An 18,249-nucleotide genomic window follows, 5' to 3' on the forward strand; every position below is an offset into this window, starting at 1 on the left:
TGCAGGTCTCCTGGTGGGGGCGCTGGACTCGGTGCTGGACTCTAACGCCAGAGTCACTCCTTTCCGCATCCTGCTGCAGGTCCCCGGGTCCCAGGTCAGCTGGGTCATCGCCAGCGGTGAGAAACTCAGGCTGGGTGATATAAAAAAAGAAATCTAATATTAGAATATTTTCCAACAAAAACGCAAATTCTAATTTTCTTGCACAATTTTTATTTGTGTGTCTTACGCATATTGTATGTTGTATTGTTGGGCTAAGGATTTTCATTGCCAAAACTAAGCTGTAGCTATTGTGCAAATGGAAATAAGCTTTTTAAATTATAGAATGGACTTGTGGTGCTTTTGTTAAATGTAGGTCAACACAATAGATACTTGGATATGAATCATCAGTAATGTGTTTCAATAATGACAGGTCGGTTAAGGCAAATAATAGAACAGTTATAACAATACTGCAATGCAGCATTTAAATCTAGGAAATGACAACACTTTTTTGGTGTGTAATCCAAAATCTAAGACGACATACAGTATAGTCTGGTCTGGTTTGATATCTGGTTTGATTTCTTTGTATCAGATGACTCACAGCTGTTATATCCTTTCCTTTTTTATCTGTTTCTCTCCCAGGAGCCGCTATAGGGGAGGTGAATAAGCACTGGGACTGGCTGGTCCACAACCTGCTGCACTCTCTGTCTGTGTTCGAGAACAAGGAGGATGGGGCCAGCTTCGTCAGAGGAAAAGTCAAGGTGTGAAACCAACCAGTGCCAGGAAATATTCTGCTCATATCAGTATGTAGTGTCTCTACTTTAAAGAGTCCTCTCCTGCTGATGTTCAGGTGTATATCAGTATGTAGTGTCTCTACTTTAAAGAGTCCTCTCCTGCTGATGTTCAGGTGTATATCAGTATGTAGTGTCTCTACTTTAAAGAGTCCTCTCCTGCTGATGTTCAGGTTTATATCAGTATGTAGTGTCTCTACTTTAAAGAGTCCTCTCCTGCTGATGTTCAGGTGTATATCAGTATGTAGTGTCTCTACTTTAAAGAGTCCTCTCCTGCTGATGTTCAGGTGTATATCAGTATGTAGTGTCTCTACTTTAAAGAGTCCTCTCCTGCTGATGTTCAGGTGTATATCAGTATGTAGTGTCTCTACTTTAAAGAGTCCTCTCCTGCTGATGTTCAGGTGTATATCAGTATGTAGTGTCTCTACTTTAAAGAGTCCTCTCCTGCTGATGTTCAGGTGTATATCAGTATGTAGTGTCTCTACTTTAAAGAGTCCTCTCCTGCTGATGTTCAGGTTCATATCAGTATGTAGTGTCTCTACTTTAAAGAGTCCTCTCCTGCTGATGTTCAGGTGTATATCAGTATGTAGTGTCTCTACTGGGACATGTCTCCATGCTTTAATGTTCAAAAAGCTCTTTATTTTTCTCATACTGCCTGTGCTGCAGCACCTCTTTTCCCCCTCTGTCTGAAACCAGAGCCCGGTCTGTTGTGATTGGTCAACCGCTTAGAGATCTCCCGCCCCTTAGCCTAACACTTATAATGTGTTGGAACACTAGCCTATAGAAGTGCCAGTGTTACAAGGTGATGTCACTATGTTCAGGAGTCCAATGGAGGCGTTTCATGCCGAGAGAAACTCCCTCTGGAGGAACACAGGGATTTTAGCCTCTGCAGACCATTTACATGCACTAAAACCTATATAACACACTACAGGAAAGGGAGAACCCCAAAAAGCATAATAGTTCCTCTTTAAAATGTATGTCCCTATTATCCTAAACAATGAGGCAGATGTTCTACTTTGATCCAACAAACATCTTAAAACCCAAACAGGCAACATTTTGTTGATTGCACTTATTGTAAAACTCTTTGATAAAAGCAACAGCTTATGATGGCTGCCGTGTTTACTTGTTCTATTTTGTATTTTATTAAATATGTTGCATTGTTGGAGGAGCTCAGGTCAGAAGAATTCCATTGCCCTGTCTACACTGTAGCTTTGTGCACATGACAATGAAACCTTTGAATCTTTGAATGATGATGGAACCCTTTATCAATGATCCATGTTTTTTCCGGTGCAGGGTCTTATCGCTGAGGAGGTCCGGGGGCGCCAGGCGGCTCAGGAGGAAGACCCCGAGAAGTTCAGGGAGCTGCTGAGGAAGTTCGAGCTGCACTTTGGCCTCCCTTCGTCGGAGAAGCTGGTGACGTATTACTCGTGCTGCTGCTGGAAGGGCAGGGTGCCGCGGCAGGGCTTCCTCTACCTCAGCATCAACCACCTGGCCTTCTACGCCTTCCTGCTGGGGAAGGAAGGTCTGTACACCAAATACAGGGCTTTGACTTAAAGGTCCCCTATTATTCTGTTTTTCATCAATATATTAAAGGTCTCAGATATTTACAAATCATGCCTCTGAAGTGTTTGGCTCCAAACACCAAACAGATCATTGCAGCATCCCATAATCCCCTCTGTTTCAGCCCTGTTTCAAAAGTGCTGATTCTCTTACGTCACGTCACGTTATGACATCATAAAGTGGCCAAAATCTGATCAGCTCATTTTCAGACAGGTTTTTATATAAATGGATCAGGACAAAAAGAGAGAGAATCTTTGTTCCTGAAACTTTCAGAGTCTCTTTACAGAGAGGGGACACATGTTGATGTAGAAGAGACATGAGAAAGTGGATTTTGCATAATAGGTGACCTTTAACCAAAAGACTGAATTACACACAATAATCATTTTTTTTGGAACAGTTCAAGAAGAAATGAAAAGGTACACAGAAACCACAGAGAGTCCAGAGTGGTGTAAACAAAAAGTAGGAAATTACCATGCAGGTGATATGGGATACTGAATGTGAAATTAGAGAAGTAACAGAGAAAGGCACACTGAACTAAAAACACTGGAATAAACAAATAGCAGTCAATAAACTCCACCACTGACTAACAATTAAAGGGGACCTATCATGCAAAATGCACTTTTGTACGTCTTTTATACATGAATAGGTGTCCCCGGTGTTCCAGGGAACTCACCAAGTGTCAGAAAACACAACCCTCTCTATTTTCCTCCATACCCAAATCTCTAAAAAAGGGGCTGCAACGGATCTGATAAAAACTGATCCAGATTTGAACACTGTCCTGACGTCAGGACGGTGGCGCTACGGCTATTGGGCCAACTCCACCAATCAGGAGGAGACAGCCACGGCCATTGCCGTTCGAAAGCGCTGGAGACGCTGTAGTACATATGCCAGGCCTGTAGATGGTGCTGTTGTTCACAGAATCTGCCCTTGCAAAAACAGAGCTAGAAATGGTCAAATAGTCATGGCTAAAATGCATGATCTGTTTGGTATTTTGAAAAAAAAAAAGTATAAATATGCCTTATATAGGTATGGTCCTACACTATATTATTCAAATATAGCATGATAGGTCCACTTTAAGTTAAATGAAGATGAATTAATAACAACAATGTATTCAAAACAATCAAATAATGAAGTAGCTCAGCATCAACCACCTGGCCTTCTACGCCTTCCTGCTGGGGAAGAAAGGTCCGTACACTAAAGACAGGGCTCGGATTTGAACCAAAAGACTGAATTACACACAATTATTAATTTTTACAAATCATTATTCTCACGTATTTTGGGACTACACATGAGAAAGTGTGAAGACACCTCTGGCTGGCAGAGAATGATCTGCTCCATAGCTTCTTGGACAACTGGACTTAAAATCACAGTGAACATTTTACAATATCCAATCTAATATTTAATATTCCATTGCTCACATACTTATGTATATTTCAGGGTTCTTACGGTCATTAAAAACCTGGAGAAGTCATGGAAATTCAAAATGATAATTCCAGGCTCTGGAAAAGTTATGGAAAACAATATTTTTCCCAAAGTTTTGGAAAAGTCATGGAAATGTAACTAAAGTTGCATCAAATATAATTTATATTTTATCTAATCGCCAAAATAGTAATACTATAATGATAATAAATACTGTATAGTAATGAAACGTAAAATGGCATTTAACTGACGAGGTATTTTGCTGGAGAGAGATTTTAGTTGCTTTAGCCTGTAGGAGCTAGTAAGCCTTGATTTGTTTTAGATAGGCACAACATGTTTCAGACCTTATTTTCCTGTTCCATGTTAAAATAAACCATTTTCAGTGGTACCGCTGAGAAAGAGTCATTTTTTTTGGTCATGGAAAATTAGGTAAAGGTCATGGAGAAGTCATTGAAAATCATTGGTGAAAAAGTGTATGAACCCTGATATTTAATATCCTGCTTTATATTTTGTTACTATAAATTCAACTTTTTTTAATGCTATTTTATTTCTAGTCTTTACATTTGTATTGTACAATGCCGTGTCTTTTTATGCTGCTGCAACGCAAACATTCCCCAAATTGGGATCAAACACGTACTTCTTATCTTATCTTATCTTTTTAGATGAGCTTTTTCTTAGCGTCACCCATCTTTTAAATTGGTCTTTCAATCTTTATTTTCCCTCAGTGAAGTTTGTGATCCCCTGGGCGGAGGTGACGCGGTTGGAGCGGGTCTCCAGCGGTCTGATGACGGAGGCCATCAGGATCAACACCCGGAGGAGACAGAGGGAGTTCTCCATGTTCCTGAACCTGGACGAGGCGTTCGGGGTCATAGGTCAGCTGGCGGACATCGCCCTCAGGCGGCTGCTGGACAGCGAAGGCCTGGAGCTGGACCGAGTGCTGCAGCAGCCGGCACGCATCACTAAGAGGTCAGAGAGCTCTGCTTTATCACACTCGCATACACCTCATATCAAAATGAACGGAGCGATGCACGGGTGACGTATTTTTGCAGGTGGAGCTGGAAGTTAGCATCGCAAGGGCTCCCTTGTCTAAAAGCATTGGATTTTGGAATATTGCTGGAAATAAGGAGGCGTGTGGCGCAGTGGGTTGTGCGTTGGTGTTCAGATCAGGGGGTTCAAACCCCACTGCAGTCAGCATGTCGTTGTGTCCCTGAGACACTTCACCCCAAATTGCTCCTGTGGGGATTGCCCACAGTATTGAGTATGTAAGTCGCTTTGGATAAAAGCGTCTAACAAGTAACATGTAATGTAATGTAATGTAAAAATAAGATCTGTTGCACCAGCATTCAAATGGTTTGTCCTAATTAAAGCTAATGTGCTTAGCTACTGATTGCTATCCTGGCTGTAAATGGTGGAACTAGCTATCCATTGATATCACTTCAACAAAGGTTATACTTCTTTTGTTGCCGACTAAAAACCACCCGTTTTGACTTCACTTTGGCCAATACAACTAAACAGATTTCTCTCTTTTGTTTGCAGCACTGAGAACGATTTGACTCATTTGGAGTCAGTGCAGTATTACTTACAATGGAGGCACATTTACTCGAAAGATTCTTGCTATTTCGTGCTTTTTTTATAGAAAAGGTGCGTCACTAATACATTTTAAACGACAGTGTGCGGGAGAAACCTGCTCTCTTGACTCAACACATTTCTATAAGTCTTAACAGATGGCTGAGTTAAGACACCGATGAGATTTTTAGTATTTCTTTATGTACTTTAAGCTCTTTTTTATGTTTCCTATCAAGCACTTTAACACCCTTGATTTGCCTTGATGCACAAACAGCATGGCTCTTTGCTCTCAGATGCCACTGTGATACTCAGGGTTATTTATTCCTGTCTATGTAAAAAGCTCAAACCAAAACAGGAAGTGGAGTTGAAAGTAACCTGAGATGTATGTGGCTGGCAAACCACAACACAGAAATATGTTTTCTAGTCTCTCTGAATAGAAAATGTATTTAGAGTAGCTACAGTAATCTCTTACATCAAGAGAATGAAACTGAAAAGAGGAAGAAGAAATGAAAAGGTACAGAGAAACCACAGAGAATGGTGTAAACAAAAACAAAAAAGAAAGTAGGAAATGACCATGCAGGTGATATGGGATACTGAACGGGAAATCAGAGAAATAACAGAGAAACCAAACATACAACTAAAAACACGGGAATAAAATATATCAGTTCCCTTGTAATCACTATGAATAAACTCCAACACCCACTAAGAAAATACATAACCCTATCACTTTTTGGAAATCATTAAAGGTGGGGTAGGTAAGTTTGAGAAACCGGCTCGAGGGAGCTAGAATTTGAAAATACACAACCGGAGAAAATCTGCCACTTCCTTACAGAGCCCCTCCTCCAACACACACGAACGCGCACATGACCAATGAGGGCACGAGATAAGTTTGTGCACAGATGGAAGGCTGACAGGCAGGTAGGCCATCCAGTTATTTTAGCCGGGCCGGCTCAGATGATTGGTCGTGCTTTTTACAGTACTACGGCTTCCACAGATGACATTTTTTTATGGATTTATTGTCAAAGCATTTAAGATATTCATTGCTATCGGGATGTTCAGAGCATTCCATGGAATATAACAAAAAGTGTATCTCGAGCCGGTTTCTCAAAGTTACCAACCCCACCTTTAAGATATAATTAAGTTATATGATCGTGAATTATAACAACAATGTATTCAAAACAACCAATAATTAAGTGATGTGCTGATTTAAAAAAAAAAAAAATGCGTTCATGGTCCACCAGTCAATTTTAAGCCAAGAAATGAAGTAAATATTCACCCGGACATTGTACATTTTCTATCACCTAAAACCTTTTTTAAACTAATCAGCTGGTACATCTTTGCTCCTCAAACTTTTCTCTGTGTCCATTATTCAACTCTAAATGTTTTTGTTGTTTTTGCTCAGGCTACCCACCACGATTTCCCCTCTGATTGGTAGATCAAAGTCAAAAGTCAAAGTCAACTTTATTGTCAATATTTCAGTTTGTGTGTACAGACAGAGATCGAAATACCGTTTCCCACAATCCCGAATACGAAAATACAAATATATATATAAAAATATGTATATACTCAATCAACAGACACATGTATACGTATGCACACATTAAGACATACATAAAAGCACAACAATCAATATATACAAAATAACAGTCCCTTCAATAACTTTGCGAAATGTGCATTAGTGCAAGACTGATCAGCGCTATAACCGTAACATTTTCTCCCTCACCATCTTCTTCCCCAGGATCCTGGAGGAGCAGGCGATACGGGAGTACGTGCTGGCGTTGTTTCGCCTCCCTCGGGGGGAGAGGCTCCACGAGGTGGCCTCCTGCTCGGTGTGGACCCCCCACGCTCGCTGCCACACGGCCGGGACCCTCTACACCACCGACTGCTACCTGTGCTTCTCCAGCAGAGAGGAGGGCAGCTGCACCCTGCTCATCCCCCTCTCAGAGGTACGTCCCTGCATCACAGCACCACTGAGGGGTCATCAGATTAAACGCTTTATTGTCATATGCACAGTAGCAGAGGTGGGAAGTAGTGGAGTACAAATACTTCGTTACTGTACTTAAGTACATTTTTCTGGTATCAGTACTTTACTCCACTACTTATTTTTCTGACGACTTTTTACTTTGACTTCTTACATTTTTAACCCAAATACCTGTACTTTCTACTTCTTACATTTTGAACACAAATACCTGTACTTTCTACTTCTTACATTTTGAACACAAATACCTGTACTTTCTACTTGTTACATTTTCCAAACAGGCTGGTTATCATTATTATTTAGAGTCATTGCGTTCTTGGGAGTCGGGAGGGCTGATCATTTATTCCGGCAAATTACTCAGACCTACTTATTGACCTAACAGAAGTTATTGAGTCTATGTACGTTCACTGCTTGGCTCAGATCCACCAACGTCAGCAAGATCTCACCTCTATTAACTCCTGAAGAACCAGGTTCAATTAACTGCTGTTTCAATTCAGACGACCCCCTAAATCTGTTTAAGCGATCCCGAAGGATTTTGATATCAGTAATGAGATGTGGCCCTGCCTAAGTGTGAGTGTGGCAGTGTGCAATCTTACCTTTCAAGCAGGAGAGGAGAGCGCAGATGTCTTTTAAGTTGTCCCATTCCAAAAGGTGGGATCAGTTTATTTGAAGAAAAATGGGTCCACACTTATACAGGGTTTTTACCTTCTCTCGTTACAACATGACAATCCTACAAAACATATCATGCGGTGGTCATGTTCTAATATGAAACCTCAATTCACAGTTTTACATTTATTACACTAAATTGTAACTTCAACTGCCCAATTCAGTTGTGACATTTAAAATCGTCCGACAGAATTTAGAGGCATCTCCTCATAAATGACCGGTGATAATAAAAAGCACATTCAAACTTTCATTCAACAAATCAATTCATTTTGCTCATTTCCACATTCATATACTTCAACTAGTCCCGCATGAATTCGGAGGACCTTTCCTCACAGGTGGCAGGGTACTAACTTTCGAGAGATATTTACCAAGTTTGAGAGAACCTTACCGAGAGCAAAAACCCAGCTCTCTAGGGAGAGAGCTTTACCGGAAGAGAGCTACCAGGGGAACCCCCCCCTCCCCCCTCTCTCTCTCTCTCTCTCTCTCTCTCTCTCTCTCTCTCTCTCTCTCTCTCTCTCGTTTGCTCGCTCTCTCTCTCGTTTGCTCGCTCTCTGCCAGTGTCTTTATGCTCAAAAACAGGACAGAAACACTTAGACACCTCCTCCATACCCATATTTGTGGAAACTGGGCATGGCCTCTGATGTACAGGACTGGACTTGTCCAGACATATTCTATGGCTATGGCATAAGACACACCTTTCCATGTTTGTGTAAAAAGGTCATGACCTCTAGTGTGCAGGACTTGCAAAATATTATTCTCGGCTATGGCACAAACACCTTTTTGGGGCCTCAGTGTATTTCTCCTTAAGTCAGGAGCCCCCCTCCCTGTGTACTGCTGTGAGGGAAGCAACTGCCTCCTCTCTTATCAGTGACACCCATAAACCATAATAGGCCTTACACACTAAACTTAACAAACCACTTGTGTTTTGTTTATACTGTAAATATAGAAAACCATAAAATATGAAGCATTTTCATTTTGGGTTATACAAGAATATTATTGATTATATTTGATTATAACTAACTTTTGTTTTAAGTATTCAACCTAATATGGAGATCTCAACAGCGTGCCTATTGATTTGAACACGATCCGTGTATCCATCATTTCCTGGTCTTCTCTAAAGAAGAGGGACCAATGAAAACGTTGGCATGTTGCCGTTGTTCAGCATGGAAACATTCATTAGCTAACAATGACATTATTGTTCTATTAATATAAAGGGAGGTCAGGTACTCTTTAAAACAGCTGCTAGTTATGGGTACTTTTTACTGAAGTACATTTCAAAGCCCATACTTCTTTACTTTTACTTGAGTAAAGAAGTTTAGTCAGTACTTCTACTTTCACCAGAGTATTTTTAAACACGAGTATCTGTACTTCTACTTGAGTAAAGGATGTGGGTACTTTTGCCATCTCAGCACAGTAGCTACAGTAGTAGTAACGTCAATGGAAATATGACGTAGTATAGTATGTAGGCTCTGGCTTTGTGCCGTTTCAGACCTTTTTTAAGTCATAAACTCTAAAGGACTGAAGACCAGTAAGCCTCACATGAACATCTTGACCCACATGTGGTGGTCCACGAGGCTCTAAGGACGCATTATTGTATGTTTTCTAACTTAGTTCAACAGAAGAGCTAATGGTGCATTCAGGTGGTTCTCCTAAAAGTCTAAAATGTTCAAGATTACTCCCAGGATGGTGTCTTTGAATGCTTCATGAGATGACAAATGTCTAAACTAGGCCAGGCTCCATGATCCGTTGTGAAATGATACAGCTGCATTTACAGATTAACAGTAATTACAGCCATATATTTTTTGTATTTCTCTGTCATAATGTGAACTGTAAAGGCCTACGGGAAGTGAGAAACAGAAGTCCAAGAACATTAGTCATGTGACTTTATTAGTATTGAGTGATAATCACTTGAACGTAGAAACCCATGACCTCCAGATCGCAGAATTAAACAAGTGTGTGATTCTGGACGCTGAAAACTAATGATAGATACGACACAATCTCCTTCTGGAAGTACAAAACACTTATTATTAGTCCTCCACTGTATTGACTTAACTGTCCCCTGGTCTTGTACAGTTACAAGTCTGTCCTTTGACCCTGAGACTTAACTCCAGAGTGTTTATCTGAGATATTCTGTTTTTTCCGTCATGTATTGTTAGGTTAGCTTGTTAAACAGTGTGTGTTTACTCGGCCTGCTGCTGGTTAAACAGTAACACAGATTGGTTTCCTGTGGCTGGTAATGTTCACACGTTGCAGTGCAGAGGGGTGATGTTCATTTCTGGAGTTATGTACGTGGTGTTTGCTTTGTGAAAGGACTAGTTCAGCTTCTTAAAATGTAGAGGAATTAATACTGCTGAGCTCCGTTATCACATAAAAACATTACATTATCTTTCTGGACTAAATATGATACTTTCTGTCATAAGAATGTATTTGGCACATTTCAACAACAAGGCTGTCGGAGCCAAAATGCCTATTTAGCCATTGTTGTTTATTTATATTTTTATCATTAATTGTTTACACCACATTAGTCACTTCCTGCATTGTCACATGGGTGTGGTTTAAGGTATTTAGTCCACCTGTTGCGTGCTGATGGACAAAGAGGGTGATTTGGTTCAGATACATGTAGCTTTAGTTGACCTTATGGTGTTATTGTTTATTTGTGTTATTAAATTGGATGGAACAAGATCTTCAGTACGGACTGCTCAGCACAGAGTTAACATCATGAGTAGGTTCAAACTCTTTAAAAGTCTAAAAGTATTTATATACACATGTCAAGTCACATGTCTCTTAAAACTAAATGAACAAATACATTTGATTGTATTAGAAGCGCTTCTATTGGCTAGCGCTCTAACACATTGTACGTGATAGGCCAAGGGGCGGGACATCTCTTAGCAGAATTGTGACTTTTACAGAAAATTGGCTTTTTATCTGAAAATCTCAGTACGAACCAAACTTAGCCTCATAAGTGACTCAATTCAATGGGAGTTTTGTCGCTGCAAAGGCAATTCTGAGTGCTTTGCAAACACAAGTATAAAGATATGTTTTGTATTCTTATTTGTAATGCGTTTTTCCCTCCCTCAGGTGCTGTCCATAGAGAAAGCGGAGAGCACCAGCCTGCTGCCTCACCCCGTCATCGTGAGCGTCCGCAGTAAGAAAGCCTTCCAGCTGATCGAGCTGCAGGACCGCGACGAGCTCGTGGAAAACCTGAACGCCAGACTGCGATCTCTGCAGTGGAAACAGGCCATGTTCAGAGGCAAGAAGGACGGCAAGAGGAGCATGGTACGTGTGGCGGCAGAGATATAACAACCTGACTCTGGGAGGGGAAGGGAAGCAACACTAACACCAGGTGTTCTCGGTGAAATCAAAGTTCTAAGAGGACTAACTTTTTTGTTGATTTTTTACATTTATCACATTACACAAACACAACCGGACATTCCCCAACATTAGACATATTGCAGATTACTAAATAATGCACACAAATTTAATAAAAAGTGACCAGTTACTAGAAATCAGTTTAAAGTACAGACCAAGAATATAATTACATTTGCAAATTAACAAATTCAACAAAAATACAATAAAAGCACATCCACAAACGGAGCAGGGTACAGCTTACAATTCTCCAAATAGATTAACCATATTCAACATTTCCTCACTGTAGTTTAGTCTTTTCACTTCTCTAAGAGGACTAACTAATGAAAACAAACAAAACCTCACTACCTCTAATGGTCTAATGCTGCGCTCACACCGGACGCGATGCGAATATTCACTTCGCTCTAATCGCTCTTATCGCATCGCTCTAAATGCTCGAGTTTCACCACGGCTGTCAGCTGTGTTTACTCGCATCATTCAAACAAGACGCGCTGGCTCGGGAGCTACAACTACAACACAATGAACATATTTTACCGTGATTTAATTGTAATTGAATCATTCAAAATGATGCCGAAGTAACAACATACTGATACCGGTTAGTAAAAACCATGAATTAATGCTTTGACAAGTCTGCAGACAAGACGGCAGGGGAAACACCTTTTAAAGTGCGTGTTTTCTGAATGAAGATCGGATCGACCAGGCTAAGCTAACGTTGTATATGCTCCGTCCACACTCATAACAACGGCCTACAGACATAAATAAAGCAACTTTTGTCCAGTTTCTGAACAGATATGAGGAGCTGTGAGCTCTGTGTGCTAACTGCTAACAGCTAACGGCTGATGTTTTCTGGTTGAACGTCAGTGACGGCAGGCTGAGATCCTCACCGCTGATTGGCTACCGCGAGATCGCGTCACACGAATATGACGCTCGAGTTGAAAAAATGTAACTCAAGCGTTTGTCGCGGCCCCCTTCAATCGCCTCAATCGCGCTGCGGAATTCGCGTCCACCGCTTCATGCTCGCCGTCGGAGCGAATTCGCGTCTGTCTGCGTCTCTGCATTGACTTTACATGTAATCGCGCCGCCCCCAAACATCGCATCGCGTCCGGTGTGAACGCAGCATAACAATTAACAAAACAACATTCAAAACGGCGCCTCTTGTACTTAATGTCACTAAACAGTTGAAATATCTTATTCTTGCCCAGTCTTCTGTAAACAATCGAATTATATGTACGGGTTAACACGCATTAAAATACATCAGTCTTTATTTTGTTTTCCATCTTGTATGCCGGTATCTACTATCCAGTTTCCCTCTGAGAGTTTTTAATGGATGTTTCTTGAACTTCATTAAAAGGTTACTTACGGGCCAGAGAAGTATATTAGCAGAAATGTAACCTGATGACTTTATTTTGGCTGACGTCTATATGATCGTGAAAACCAACTTTTAAACCTTAAATATTCAAATAAATTAGTTTAACCGCTCAGTTTTGACATTTTGATTTCTTTTCTGTGAGAAACTGATGATGTTTTTCTCCCCACATTTATTTTTTAGAGGTCCCCGACACCTTACTACACTTTCTACTACGACACGGGGCAGTCTGATGAAGAGGAGATCGAGGAGCAGGTTCTCAGAAACACCGTCAACAGCGAGGCTCTGATGACGGCCTTCCACCTAAACCAACCGGGAACCAACGGCAACAAGGTTGGAGAGGAGGCATTTAGCTCAAATCAAACTCACCTATATCAGATAATCAGTTTACCCAAATTACAACACAGTTCCTCACCAACTGGAGTCGGGAGAGCTGATAATTTATTCCGGCAAATTACTCAGACCTACTTATTGACCTAACAGAAGTTATTGAGTCTATGTACGTTTACTGCTCGGCTCAGATCCACCAACGTCAGCAAGATCTCACCTCTATTACCTCCTGAAGAACCAGGTTCAATTAACTGCTGTTTCAATTCAGACGACCCTCTAAATCTGTTTAAGCGATCCCGAAGGATTTTGATATCAGTAATGAGGTGTGGCCCTACCTAAGTGTGAGTGTGGCAGTGTGCAATCTTACCTTTCAAGCAGGAGAGGAGAGCACAGATTTATTTTAATTTGTCCCAATCCAAAAGCTGGGATCAGTTTATTTGAAGAAAAATTGGTCCACACGTATACAGGGTTTTTACCTTCTCTCGTTACAACATGACAATCATATAAAACATATCATGCGGTGGTCATTTTCTAATCTGAAACCTTAATTCATAGTTTAGACATTAAAGTCTTCCGACATAATCCAAAGGAATCTCCTCACGGATTGCCGGGGCTAACATTCACACCTATAGCCTGACAACATTCAGAGGCAGTTCCTCAAAAATGGTTAGTAGGATCTAACAGTTTCAAACTTTCATCCAACAATTCACTCAGCATTCAATAAACCCGATTTAAGCAATATTTACCAAGTTTGAGAGAAGTTTGAGAGCTTACCGGGAGAGAGCATACCAGGGGAACCCCCCCCCCCCTCTCTCTCTCTCTCTCTCTCTCGTTTGCTCCCTCTCTCTCTCTCTCTCTCTCTCTCTCTCTCTCTCTCTCTCTCTCTCTCTCTCTCTCTCTCTCGTTTGCTCTCTCTCTCTCTCTCTCTCTCTCTCTCTCTCTCTCTCTCTCTCGTTTGCTCCCTCTCTGCTAGTGTTTTTATGCTCGAAACAGGACAGAAAAACCTAAAGACACCTCCTCCATACCCATATTTGTGGAAACTGGGCATGGCCTCTGTTGTACAGGACTGGACATGACCAGACATTCTATGGCACAAACACCTTTTTGAGGCCTCAGTCTTTCTCCAAAAAGTCAGGAGCCCCCCCCCTGTGCACCGCTGTGGGAAGAAACTGTCTCCTCTTTCTTATCAGTGACACCCATAAACCATAATAGGCCTTACACTCAATTTAACAAACCACTTGTGTTTTGTTTATACTGTAAATATAGAAAATCATAAAATATGAAGCATTTTCATTTTGGGTTATACAAGAATATAATTGATTATATTTGATTATAACTAACTTTCGTTTTAAATATTCAACCTACTATGGAGATTTGTTTTTATTTACATTTTTATTATAAAAATAACCTTAACATTTATTAGCTTAAGGTTATTAATTAATTTACTTTCATTTATTTTTACTCACTCAATTATTTTGTTGATTTTTTTGTACTTATTATTATTTTGTTTTATTTATATATATGTAAACATCAACCAGATAACCACTTAATTGATTCAACTAGATAAGTATCTTACCCAAAACACAATTTCTAAATAACTACACTTAACTTAACATGCATTTATTTTTTATTCATTTTATTTATTTGTATTTCATTTTTTATTTATTTTCATTAAAATGTCTTTTTATTGAATTACATTTTCATTGTAGATGTGTGTAGACATGTAAACATAAGCCAGGCATTGTAATGCTTTATGCTTTTTATTTTAAACACAAAAGGCAGAACAAAAATCAGTAATAAAAACAAATCATAAAAAGTCTCATTAAGAAAATAAACCTCGACCCCATCAACATGTACTCTTCCATATGTCCATCCCTTTTCTAAAATATGTGTTTGTGTATTCAGAGCGTGGAGGAGGTGAAGCAGCGTCTGTGGGACGCTCACTTCTCAGAGTTCGGTCGTGGCGTCACGATGTTTAGAACGGACAAAACACAGAGACTCGTTGCCATGGGGATACCAGATTCTCTGAGGGGGGAGCTGTGGATGTCGCTGTCAGGTAAAAACACACACACACACACACACACACACACATACATACATACATACATACATACACATGAGGCTGTGCAAAGTCCTGCACACTGCGTTACAGACACAGTAGTTTAACGCTCTTTAGTGTGGATAGAAAACATCAGTGGTTGAATGTAACAAAGTACAATTACTCAAGTTGTATGTACTTTTTAATTAAACTCCTCAATCATCTTGTCTTTCTACTGCACTACATTTATGCGATGAGTTACTTTTCTATAAAACGGGATGCATTGATACAGTAAAGGAAACTAAAAGGTCTTCCTCATATAATCATATTTTCGGCATCTTGATTGACTGTCTATCCTGTTTTGATTAGATTTGCTTTAGGCTAAAAAGTCTTAATCTAGTAAAGTTTTCAAAAAAGTCTTAAGTTAGCAGAGTACTAAAATCAAGTGGAAGGGATTTCATTTTTTTTTTTTTAAAGATAACCATAAAAATCATGTGTGTTTTGCTTTCTCCTCATTTTAAAAACAGTTATAATGTGGCAAAGAAAAGTTGTTTATCCTCTCCGTCTCTCTGTTTTTGTTGCAGACGCGTCCTCGGAGCTGGAGGCCCACCCCGGGTACTACAGCGGTCTGGTGCAGAAGTCGATGGGTCAGATCAGCCTGACCACAGACGAGATCGAGAGGGATCTGCACCGCTCGCTGCCCGACCATCCCGCCTTCCAGAACCCCACCGGCATCGCCGCGCTGAGGAGGGTCCTCACCGCATACGCCCACCGAAACCCCAAGATCGGATACTGCCAGGTACGACCACCGGGGGGCGCTGTGCAGAGACAGGGATGTGACTGCATGGGGGTTCCTGTGATACTCATAATAGTCAAAGTCAACTTTATTGTCAATCTGCAGCTCGAGCCCCCAAGAGCTTGCAAAGAATATAATACGTTGCCCATAAACTACATGTCCCACAATGCATCTCATTTTGTGACATGCGCACTGAGACTTGCAATTATTTGCAATTATTTGCCCTAGACTTCTGCTTTCAGACGTAGTTAATTATGAAGTTATTACCCTATCTGATAATAATCCAATGCAGAGGCAATAATGTGACATAATACATTATTTTATATCTATTGTATATTTATATATGTATATTTATATAGTCTTAAAGTTATAACCGGCCCTTTGAGTGCAACCATAATGCTGATGATGCCCGCGATGAAATTGAGTTTGACACCGCTGAGCCTGGCGGTCATTATTGAAGAAAGAACTCTCAACCTTTTTCACTAATCACCGCCTCGCTGCACATTATCCCGTTTATTTCACTTTACACTTTAACTTTTAACTTTTATCCATGTGTTTTTTCTTTTAATGTTTCTTTTATTATCTTTTCTTTTTAATGACTGATGCCATTTTCATAATGTCTTCCATTTTTGTAAAGCACTTTGAATTGCCTTGTGTTGAAAGGTGCTATATAAATAAACTTGCCTTGCCTTTACTAATTGACAGTTGTTCTAATTTCCTTCTGGTCAGTCGATGAACATCCTGGCGTCGGTGCTGCTGCTCTACGCCAAAGAAGAAGAAGCGTTCTGGCTGCTGGTGGCCGTCTGCGAGCTGATGCTGCCCGACTACTTCAACCGCAGAGTCATAGGTGAGACGTCCTAAAAACAAGCTTTAAAAAAATATATTCACTTCATCCTCTTACAGTAGCTGCTCCTTGTTTAAAGTCACGTAACCACAGTGTGTTGTTGTTTTGTCTGATTCTGCCGCCTCTCAGACACCAAACGACCCACAGTGCTTATCTTTGGCCTCTATAATAAACAAGGCTCATTTCCTGTGTTTGTGAAGCACCTTATTCCTCCCCAGCAGGGGGGCTTTAGAAACAATTTCCTCTTTCTTTTAACCTCAAGATATTTATATTCATACTTAAACCGGCTGTGATTGTCTTCTGGGAATTTGGATGTGATGTTTTTTTGACTTCTTTTATTTAGCAATAACAATTTCCCTAACCCACTAAAGACACACATGGAAGTTATCAATTGACTCTTTTGTAAATGTAATAATATCAGTGTTTGTCTACATGCAGGTTTGAATAGTTTTCGGAGGGCATTGTTGTTCTATAGCAGAGCAAACACACATCCTGTTGGATCCGCACAGCAAATACTTCCTAGTTAGATTAAGTGATTTCTCTCGAAGGCGTATCTTTTGATAATCGCTTTAACCTTTGAAACAGCAGATAGGGGTCTCATTGGGGTAACACTGGAGAAGACTGGATGCGTTGCTTTTGTCGCCATCTAGTGGTCAACACTATGAAAATCACTCCGTCAAAAAGTTACTATTTAAGGAAAAAACTGTTGATTCTTTAAAAAAAATACTATAACAGATGCACTTTGCTTTTTGCATAGAGTATAGGTAAATCATAACAAAGAAAACAACACACACACACACACACACACACACACACACACACACACACACACACACACACACACACACACACACTCTCATATACAGTGATTCGTAAATTGTGCTCCATATTTAGTTTAATCGTTTTTCCTTTTTACCGTCTTCTGACATTGTTCTTTCAAAGTTAAAATAATAGTAAATTAACATTTGAATTTCTGAAGGGTAGGTACTTCCTTATTTTTCCAGCTTTGCATGATGCATGATTAGCTTCTTAAAAACTAATGATGAAACAATTATTTCTGGGTATTTTGAAAGAGACAGACTGCTGGTGAAAAATCTATGTTACAGTTTCATGTTTTTGGACAGCCATCTTTGAATATCCACCCAAGTTTTATGTTGCAACAAGTCCAAAAGACATGAGGGAGTCACTCTCTGTGCAACATTGAAGTGACTGTTATTTTGTATATATGGATTGTTGTGCTTTTATTCATGTCTTAATGTGTGCATATGTAGAAATTGTTAATAAAGTTGACTTTGAACATTTTACAGCACACTTCCCCTTCTTAAATCCTGTTTCTCTCCCCCCCCCCCCCCCACCCTGCAGGAGCTCAGGTGGACCAGTCGGTGTTCGAGGAGTTGATCCGGGAGCGTCTGCCGGAGCTGGCGGAGCACGTCCCCGACCTCTCCACCCTCTCCTCCGTCTCCCTCTCCTGGTTCCTCACCCTCTTCCTCAGCGTGCTGCCCTTCCACAGCGCCGTCTGCGTGGTCGACTGCTTCTTCTTCCACGGGATCAAA

The 18,249-nt window shown here is 40.5% G+C and overlaps 1 protein-coding gene across 2 annotated transcripts in view; it reads left to right on the plus strand.

The window, feature by feature from the left end:
* LOC117495665 (TBC1 domain family member 8) overlaps positions 1–18,249 on the plus strand; it is a 32,644-nt gene that overhangs the window by 5,350 nt on the left and 9,045 nt on the right. For both annotated transcript variants that reach the window (XM_034147079.1, XM_034147080.1), the window contains exons 2-12: positions 6–116; positions 619–737; positions 2,061–2,289; positions 4,472–4,712; positions 7,051–7,258; positions 11,035–11,232; positions 12,872–13,021; positions 14,924–15,074; positions 15,641–15,855; positions 16,582–16,699; positions 18,059–18,249. The exon at positions 18,059–18,249 is cut by the window's right edge and continues 95 nt beyond it. In XM_034147079.1, coding sequence (XP_034002970.1) covers positions 6–116; positions 619–737; positions 2,061–2,289; positions 4,472–4,712; positions 7,051–7,258; positions 11,035–11,232; positions 12,872–13,021; positions 14,924–15,074; positions 15,641–15,855; positions 16,582–16,699; positions 18,059–18,249 — 1,931 coding nt within the window. The remainder of the gene's footprint in view (positions 1–5; positions 117–618; positions 738–2,060; positions 2,290–4,471; positions 4,713–7,050; positions 7,259–11,034; positions 11,233–12,871; positions 13,022–14,923; positions 15,075–15,640; positions 15,856–16,581; positions 16,700–18,058) is intronic.

This window comes from Trematomus bernacchii, unplaced genomic scaffold, assembly GCF_902827165.1.
Source record: "Trematomus bernacchii unplaced genomic scaffold, fTreBer1.1, whole genome shotgun sequence".
NCBI classification, from domain to species: domain Eukaryota; kingdom Metazoa; phylum Chordata; class Actinopteri; order Perciformes; family Nototheniidae; genus Trematomus; species Trematomus bernacchii.